At 35.6% G+C, this 9,924-nt stretch overlaps 1 protein-coding gene across 1 annotated transcript in view; it reads right to left on the bottom strand.

Annotated features, from left to right (window-relative positions):
- Window positions 1-8,912: 8,912 nt before the first annotated feature.
- The window catches only part of LOC135714990 (lipopolysaccharide-induced tumor necrosis factor-alpha factor homolog), a 43,770-nt gene continuing 42,758 nt past the window's right edge, over window positions 8,913-9,924 (bottom strand). Inside the window, exon 4 of the mRNA XM_065238392.1 lies at window positions 8,913-9,225. Within this exon, the coding sequence (XP_065094464.1) occupies window positions 9,123-9,225 (103 nt within the window). The 3' untranslated portion in view covers window positions 8,913-9,122. The remainder of the gene's footprint in view (window positions 9,226-9,924) is intronic.

Raw genomic sequence — 9,924 nt, 5'->3', positions numbered from 1 at the left:
TTTCTTATATAGCAAAATATTCAACTTGTTTCTATCGTATGCAAATGATAATTTTGGTAGTTCAAAAGCTTCGTGGTTGCTTAATGCTTCGTAAACATGGAGTTGATCAGGCTCCTGCGGTAAAGGATTAAGCGTTGGTTTATTCTTTTTAGCCATTGAACGTGTTATGACATACATTTGTTTGAGATAATCAGTGTTAATCTGAATTCTCGAAAGTGTGTCAGAAATAATGTTGGTTTTTCCCTTTATATATTCTACATCGAAATCAAATTCTTCCAAGTCTAACCTCATTCGAGTAAGCTTGGATGAAGGTTCCTTCATTGAGAATAAATAAACAAGTGGTCGATGGTCGGTTCGTATTCTAAACTTACGTCCATAAAGGTATGGACGAAAATGTTTAACTGCCCAATGTATTGCAGTTAATTCTTGCTCAATGGTTGACTTGTTCGATTCGCCTTTTGTGAAAGCTTTGCTGGCAAATGAAACAGGTAATTCAACACCGTCATGTAGCTGTGCAAGTACTGCTCCACATGCTACTTTTGAGGCGTCTGTGGTCAAAATAAATTCCTTTTTAAAATCAGGAAATTGAAGGATAGTAGGTGACAACAAATATCTTTTAAGTAATTCGAAAGCTTGTTGACATTCATTGTCCCAAGTGAATGTTACGCCTTTCCTGAGAAGTTTATTTAGCGGGTTAGTAATGTGAGCAAAATTGGGAATAAAACGTCGATAGTAGTTGCAAAAAGCTACAAATCGGCGTGTTTCATCAGAATTGTTTGATATTGGAAAGTTTTCAATAACTGAATATTTATTTTTATCAGGTTCTATGCCCTTTGCAGATATGTGATGTCCCAAGTACGTTACATCATTTTTAAAAAAATAACATTTTTCAGGATTCAGTTTGAGGTTATATTTTCTCAAACGTAAGAATACTTCTCTAAGATTTGCAATGTGGTGATTTATTGAACATCCGATGACTATGATGTCATCGATGTATAAAAAAGCAATCTCAGGAGGAAGACCGCTTAAAGCAATCGTCATCATCCTTTGAAAGCTGTTGGGGCTGATATTTAGCCCAAATGGTAGTCTGTTAAATTCATAGTGTCCTGAACTCGATGAAAAAGCTGTAAACCTTTTGCTTTCTTCTGCCAAAGGAATTTGATGGAATCCAGACTTGAGGTCAAGCGTTGAAAAGTACTTCGCTCTTCCTAACTGGTCAAGGATTTCATCAATCCTGGGTAATGGGAATTTGTCAGGAGTAATTCTTTTATTTAATTGACGAAAATCTACTACTAAACGCCATTTTTTTATCGCCTGTAGTAGTTTTCTTAGGTACCAAAAGAATTGGATTATTATATGGTGAAGTAGAGTTTTGAATTATTTTGCTTTCTAGCATATTTTGTATCTGGATATCCATTTCATGTTTTTGAGCTTCGGGTATCCTGTAATTTTTGATATATGTCGGATTCAGATCACTCAGATGAATTTTTTGTTTATAAAAATTGTTTTCAGTTAGCACATCGTTGCTCAATGAAAATATATCATTGAATTCTTCACAAAGCGTTTGTAGTTTCCCTTTTATATTTGGGTCTAATGCTTGCAAATTCAATTCATTTAATAATTTTTGGGTTCGTAAGTTACAGTTTGAAGGTTTATTAACATTAAATATTTGATAATTGGAGAGTGCTACCATTTTTGGTACAAAATTATTAGAAATTTGTATCGTTTCGTCTAAGGTATTCATTATTTTAATAAATGGATATTTCTTATTAATTATACCATTGGCACAGAAGACTCCTTGTTGTATTTCTTCTGCGATGGTTACACTTTCTTCTAAATTCGGTAAATTTAATCTTTTAAGGACCTCACAGCGTGGAGGAATAACGTAGTTTCCTTTAAGATGGTTAGTTATCGGTATTTCAAAGGTATGTTCCTTTGCTTTAATCGATAACATCCATGTGTCATAATCAATATTGCATCTCCAATGAGTAAAGAAATCTCTACCGAGAATTCCATCTGTAGGCATGGGAAAATTGTCATCTACTATGTGGAAATTCTGAGGTAAAGTTTGGTCATTTATTATGATTTTTATAGTAGTGTCACCTAGAGTGCATATAGTTCCATTTCCGACACCGGTAACACTGCATTTATTAGCCGGGAAATAAATTTGGTTTGGTTTAATTTTGTGTGCTTTAATAACTGATATATCAGATCCACTGTCAACCATAAAGATACACGGTGTTTCTGATGCATCAATATTCATGCATACAAAATTCGAGGCAGATACGTTTATTGCGTATGCTGCCCGAAAGGCACACCTAAAGGGTGGATATTTGATTGTGGATATTGTGGCTGTTGCTGTTGCAACTGTTGTTGCAGGTTTTGTTGCTGTTGCAACTGTAGATGTTGCATTTGCTGTTGTAGCTGTTGTTCCTGAAAATTTTGTTGTGCCATAAACATGTTCGGTCTGACATGTCCTCTCTGGTTCCAATTACTTCGAGGAATCCAGTTACCTCGAGGATTCCAATTACCTCTCTGGAAGCGAGACTGGTTAAAATTTTCTCTCTGAAAATTTTGGGAATCATAGCGACGTGTATTGAATGTTCCACGTCCTCTGTTTCCTCTAAAATTTCCACGACCTCTGTTTTGGTTTCCTCTACTCGAGTTACCAAAATAAATTTGTGAGACCGTACTTGGAGTATTGATTGTCTCATTTTCCTGAAACTTTTGAACAGCTTCATTCAGTGAATGAAACGTTCCTGCTTTCAGGATTGTTTTAACTTCATTGTTCTTGGCACATCGGATCAGCGTTTCTATTCCCGATTTTGTTGCCATTTTTTGTGCAGTTTCTTGAGGTATGTCATCTCTCAAGTATGCTGCCTTTAATTGGGAAATTATTTTGTCAAGTTGTTGACAGAATTCTGGCAAATTTTCACCCCTTTTCAATGTCCTCAACTGTGCAATTAAATTATCTGGTGTCACTTTCGACACACAGTGCTCTTTCACTGCAGTTAGCATTTCTGCGAGTGTTTGATTATCTGTCGCGGCTTGGCGTGCTTTTCCAGTCAAGCGCGTTTTAATGAACCTTAGTACTGTTTGTTGAGCAGCTTGCTTTTGTGCTGCGGTAGCATTTGCAAAATCTGCCTCTACTGTGTCATTGAATAAATTAACAGAATCGAGGAAAGTGGTGAGGTGTTCTGGTGCACCATCATACACCGCCACTAGTGACGTTCCAAGTTTAATGTCAACCTTGGCCATGATTTGTCGTTTATTTTTTAATTTATAATAAAAACCGAAAGCATATGCTAATGAAAAAATACTAATTTTATGCACACCTGCCCACTCAAGTTTTTGTAATATTAACGTGTGTATATTGCTATACACATTTCTAACGCATTTGGTTAAAAATGCAGTTTCTGTTACTGATAATTTATCTTCGAGGGCAGCTGAAGTGTTTATAGTCTTGGTATATGTGCTTTTCGCATGGCTTAATTTTTCTGATAATGTGGTTTGTTTATATTTTCTATTGGGCGCCTTATTAAGATTTTTTAAAATGTGTTGGAGGATTTCTATGTTAACGTCAATTTCAAATCTATCCTCTTCTATGCCCATTTATAAACAATACTAGGAATCACAAACAAAAAAGTTTATCTAATTTCACTTTGATAATCATTAGTCAGTACCTTCAATGTTGTTTGATGGACGGTCTCCCAGGGTTGGATTCATCTACATGCGGGTTACTCGTACTGGACGTTCTCGTTGTTGTGGATTTCCATCAGCGTTTGCACCATGCAAACGATAGCGCTCCGGCGGGGCATCGGTTTTATTTTCTGCTGCGTATTTACTTCACTTTTCTCGACGGCAATGTTTTGATTCAGTTGGGTGTCGAGGATGACGGATCGTTGCTGGCTTCAATATTTGTTTCGCGCACTTTTGCTGCTTTGGACGATGATGGTAGATCATATTCGTTATTTTGTTCTACAGTAACTTCGCTCGAATTAAAAGTTCACTGACACGACACAGTTCACATTTTAAAAGTCATACATGTTCCACACTGCCTACTGATTTAGAAACTCTTTGCAGTATTTTTTTTCTTTATGTTTTTCTGTATGATTTTATATGCTACTATGAGCATCTGTATTGTAAGTATTATGGTAATATACCATAATTTCTTAGAATGGTCCACATGAAGTTCCGTATGGAACTCTTGATTGTTTATGATGGTGGTGTCCTTATCACCATTATTCTGTACTTTTGGGGACGACTTTTCGTTTCCCATGTTCACTTGATATAGTAATTTTTAACCTTTCACTGTCACCATTCCGAATTTTCACTGCGATTGTTCGAAGTCCAGCCACTTTGCCGAATTATAAAAAAAATCACTTTGATAATTAATTACATCGGTCGGCTTTGTTCCCATTGCTTTTCACTTTAAGGCCGAAAAAATGGCCCGAAAGAACTTTGCACTTTTTCCATCCTTTAGCTGAACTAATAGTCACTGGCAAGACCAAAAAAAAAAACGGTCTGTATTTGAAGTGCAGTTTTGGCACACTCTGTGCTTTTCGAGCATGGATAATTTTGCGCACTTTTGATTTGATTGTCTTTTGAGCAAACAATTCACTCAACACATTTGCGATTTTTGGTTCTTCTTGGAGAAGGCTGTTCCCTGTTCACAGGTAGCCATTTAACGTTTTCACTATTTCGCCATTTGACGTTTTCATGACGTGATATTGCAGTTACTAAAAACGAACCTTTCGCTTCGAAAGTTAAACTAAGAATGTTTTATTGAACAATATTTTACATATGGTGCTGAGAATGGAGACACTTGAAGCCACTATGTATTTTCGCTATTTACTCGATCGTTGGTGATCGATACCAAGAGTGGGAAAGAATGAACCAAAGTGTTATTTGACACTTCTGCCTTTTGGTGAGAATTGCTGAATGCGTTTCGTTCAATTCATCGAACTCATTTATGCATTGCATTGCTCAAATGGGTTCGATGACTGAAAAAGGTTTTTTGGAATAGCTTGTCTCGTCGCGGCATGGTGCCACTTATGAGACCAGCAAATATAGCAAGCGTGGGAAGTTGCTGACATGTTTGATGCACATGTTACAAGTTACTGTATTGGGCAAACTTGTTCAGGGGGTCAAGACTTTTCGACTTGTAGACAGTAGTTCAGAGTTTTCTCACCACGTGGCGTTTGTATACATATACACTTCTCGCATATGATATATCTCGAGATCTTGACCAAATAGAAAGTTAGTCTTTGAAAAAGTTGTTCAGGAGGTCAAAGCCTATTGCTTGGTGTAGAATAGTTCAGAATTTTCTCACTATGTAGTTCTAGTATACACGTTAAATTCTCTCATATAAAATATCTAGAGAGCATGACAAGATAGAATGTTACTGTCTTGGGCAAAGTTGTTCAGGGGATCAAGGCCTTTTGGCTAGTGGACGGTAGTTCAGAATATTTCACTTCATGGTACTAGTATATACGTGCAATTCTCGCATATGATATATCTCAAGACCTGCTAAAAATGTACTGTAATCGGCAAAGTTGTCCAGGAGATCAAACCCTATCGTTGGTGGAAAGTACATAATTTTCTCCCTAGGTGACGTTGAAAGACACGTAAAATCCTTGCATATAAAATATCTCTGAATGACCCGCATACTAGAGCCACGTAAAGGGAAAATTCTGAATTACTGTACACCAACGAAAAGATCCTAACATCCTGAACAACTTTGCCGAAGACAGTAAATTTCTGTCTGGTCAGGATCTAGAGATATTTTATATGCGAGAATTCCTCATGTATACTAGCGTTGCAAAGTGAGAAAACTCTGAACTTAAGTCCACCAGCAAAAAGGCCTTGACTTCCTGAACAACTTTGCCGAAGACAGTAACTTTTTATATGATCAGGATTTCGAGATATTTTATATGAGAATTTCACGTATATACTAGCACCATATAGTGAAAAAATTCTGAACTATAGGCTTTGAATTCCTGAACAACTTTTTCGAAGACAGTAACTTTCTATCTGGTCAGGATTTCGAGATATATCACATGCGAGAACTTCACATGTATACTAGCGCTATGTAGTGAGTAAATTTTGAACTACTGTCCACCAGCAAAAAGGTTATGATCTCTAGAACTACTTTGGCAAAGACAGTAACTTTCTAACTGGTCAGGATCTCGAGATATTCCATGTTGTAACCAATTAAGTCAGAACCCTCGTAGTATGGACACCATTTACGCGGTTTCCATTTACATTTTCTCTATTATCCGCATATTTTGGGGGTTAACTCTAATAAATATTTAGCTTGTTTAGTTAAAAGCAAGTTTTTTGAGGAATACTCGTTGATTTCAGATCGATTGGTAGCTCGGCTGCAAAATGGAAATGGAAAACTCACACTGTTGTACAAAGTACAACGCGTGAGTACTCGTGTTACAAAAGTTGGCGTGAGTAACGGAGGAAATATAATATAACAAAAGGAAACAACTGATCATACCATAAAAAAAAATCATTCAGAAGTAAATCTTAATACGGAGACCTGACTCTATGCTTGCAGTCCATATTATTTTTTGTATGGGCTGTTCATAAACTACGTAGACGATTATTGAGAGATTTTTAAAAAAATGTATGGACCGTAGACATCTGCCAAGCGCTCTAACCCCCCTAAAGCGTCTACGTAGTTTATGAACAGCCCCTTAGTTAAATGCGTTTGGGAGATAGGAAAACTTTTGTGGAAAACTAGGAACTAGGAAAACTCAGAGTGGTCCACTCTATGTGTTTTGCCGTTTTTCCCATTTTGAATCGCCTGATAAACAAGAAATATATTTAAAAACAATGAATTCATATAATTTTGATTGATTTACTTACCAATTTAATCAGAAATCTGAGATAATAGCACGATCGACCAACCGGAATTTTTTTTGTCGCTCTTTTGATGATTCTCATTTGATAAGTGTCCAAAATAAGTTGGTAACATTTTTTTACGATCTTTTTTGGACATTTTTTAATTAATACTTTTTAAGTAAAATCTTAAGGTGAAATCTTTATAAACACGTGAAATACATCTTCCAAAGTCAGATAAACTGATTTGATAAAAAAAAATCATTGAATTGTATATTTTGCCCAAATTTAAAACAAGTACACTAACGCCGATTCCTCTTGACAAACGTCGAAACATGAAACTTTTTCGATAACATTTTCTAAAACTGCTTAAATTGAGCAATTGTAAGCAATTTGAGGTGAACTAATAATCTTGAGACATAGCAAGTAATTGAAAGAATGTAATTACAACATCAACCCAGATGAATTTGAAGAAACTAGACAGTAAGCGAGGAAAATATATGAAAAGGGTCCAAAATAGGTAGGGGTCCAATTCAAGTTGGTTACCGTACTTGCATATCTTGCAAAACTTATCATATTTGATGGACAATCACGTATAACTTAGGAAAAGGGCATATTTTATACAAAAAAAAAATGATAATGATGAAAGTAAATTTGAAATATCTCGAAAACGGTTATATTTAGGAAGTTTATCGATTTGAGCACTATCGTTAGAAATGATTTTTATAATCATATACTGACATCAAACTTAACATTTTGCCGTAAATAATGAAAGTTTCAAAAATGCCTCAAAAGTTGCTCTTAGAAAAACGTTTTTATTAAAAGTTTGTCCATCCTGGAGTTGTTTTTAGAACTTCTGCTTTCTATTCAAGTTTTTATTAAAAAAATATAAAAAAAAATCAAAAATACGTTTTTTTTTGTTTTTTGAATTTTGAGGTTTATTTTTATTTTTTTGTAAAAAAAACGAGCCTTATTAGCTTCCTACAACTTCTTTTTAGTAAATTTTTTTCTACAACCAACTGTTTTCGAACTACATTTTTTTTAAGTATGTGTGCAAAAACACATCGCCCCTTTTCAAAAATTACCCTTGAGTCAAAAGGGTCTCCTCTCCTGCGGAAAATACTTGGTCTATCATACTGAAAATATGTGCCAAGTATCATCCAGATCGAAGATAGTCAAGTTTGGTGACTGACCGATTTGGCGTGGAATTGGTCACTAGTCATTTGACCATCCACCAGCATTTTATTTTTGAAAGTTTGTTCAAAACATTTAACCATTACTGTCGTTCCTTATTTTGGCAAAGCTTCACTTTCATTGTATGAAATTCTTTTTTCCAAGACGAAATATTGGTGTCTATTCTTAAATAAAAACTTGAAACTAGTGTTATCGGCTGTAAGGCAGATCTTGAATTAAAATTTTATTTAGCTCATTTCAACAAGCATTTCGATCTATTCAAATATCTTATCCAATGCATATTCTAATTCTTATTCCTTTTCTAGCAATAGCATTCACAAACATCAATAGGATTACTTTATTATAGCTTTTATTTGAATGCGTTCCAAATTCATTTTAATTGTATATTGATTCCTGATTGAAATTCGGCAAAATGACCCGTTCGGCGAAATGTCCTTCGGCGAAATGACACAACCCCATCAGAAAAAAACAAAACGTGTTGAAGCATTACCATTTAACGACTTCTTTGATTCCTAAGTGATTTATTAACATTGGGTGCCACACTCAGAGCTCCATAATTGGGGTGGTTTGTAAAGGTACTTGATGGTTATCGGTTTTTTTTTTTCGGAAAAATTAAGATAATCCGGTCATTCAGCGAGATACATGATATGACCCAGTTCATTTAAATATGGCTTTTTATTTACCAGCATTACTCTATTAATACATAACACAGCTATCATGTGGCTTTCATGTCCACCAAATTGAAATTGTTTGATTACGTGTAATTTATACTTGTAGATCGTCACTGAAGTATTTATACATTTTCCAATTTTTATTTTGTGGAATTAGGGTGAACTTTAACAATTATTTCTCACACTGATTGTTGTAAGTTGCCAGACTTGAATTGTTCTACACATAAAATTCATATCAATCTTTTCACAGGGGCTCGTACCGAACTCAGTGTGCTTTTAAATGCAAAATACCGTGTCTTAGGTGTCACGGTACGATTTTCTAATTGTGATTCTCGATGTTGTGTATCAACTGATGATATCATAGTTCGTCCCTCATTTCCAAAATTATTCGATAGGCTTGGTCGAAAGTTATCCCCGGTATGTTCCGATGTAGGCACCGCAGTTGGGACAGTAGTGGTTGGCATTCTTGCACGAGTCTATCACATATGGAATCCAGAAACAGGGCCAGCAACTGGAAAGTTAATAAAATTATTTGATTAGTATGTATGTAGGTTCAATAACTTGATTCTCATTTTAATAAATTTAAATATTATTTCAAAACTCATAAAATTCAAATCACTGAAGGGGATGTAAAATGAACATCTCGATTTTCTGGTTAGAAAACGATGATGAGTGTGAGTTCACACCTGTTGGTATGGATCAACCGTGATGGGCACGTGCTTTTGCAGCGGGACCTATCCACTCCACGTCTTTCAAAGATTTAAATTCTAATTGAATTAGCAAGTTTATCGCACTCGCGTCGGTATTGTCTAGTAGGGTAGAATGTGCCACAGTTGAAAGACTAATAGTAGACTCTCTATATAGTGAACAGGTCATGAGAATGGATCGCTTTTTGAATTGCGAATGTGGCTCACGTGTCATCCGCGCCATCGAGTAGAACCAAACAACCATGAATGATGGAAGTGTTCGTCGAGATGAGTAATGACATATTATTAGAATAGTAATTCGTAGAACTGAGTACGAGTGAATCGACTTTGCAAAGGGGAAAACTTCCTTGAATTCTTGAATCAGAGCTTGAAATACTTTGAGCCATGCTCAGTTCGCATGTATCACTTTCGGAGATATGCGCACGATATCTTATCTGCAAATTCCCGTGTTCGCCCCTCAATTCTCCTGTGACTGCTATTTGTGGACTTTTATCGCATTTATC

Source organism: Ochlerotatus camptorhynchus, unplaced genomic scaffold (genome assembly GCF_037179485.1).
Source record: "Ochlerotatus camptorhynchus isolate MF236.1 unplaced genomic scaffold, CSIRO-AGI_Acam_v1.1 ptg000772l, whole genome shotgun sequence".
Taxonomy (NCBI): domain Eukaryota; kingdom Metazoa; phylum Arthropoda; class Insecta; order Diptera; family Culicidae; genus Ochlerotatus; species Ochlerotatus camptorhynchus.
The sequence above is the reverse complement of the archived record's forward strand: the minus strand, read 5'-3'. Positions and strand labels throughout refer to the sequence as shown.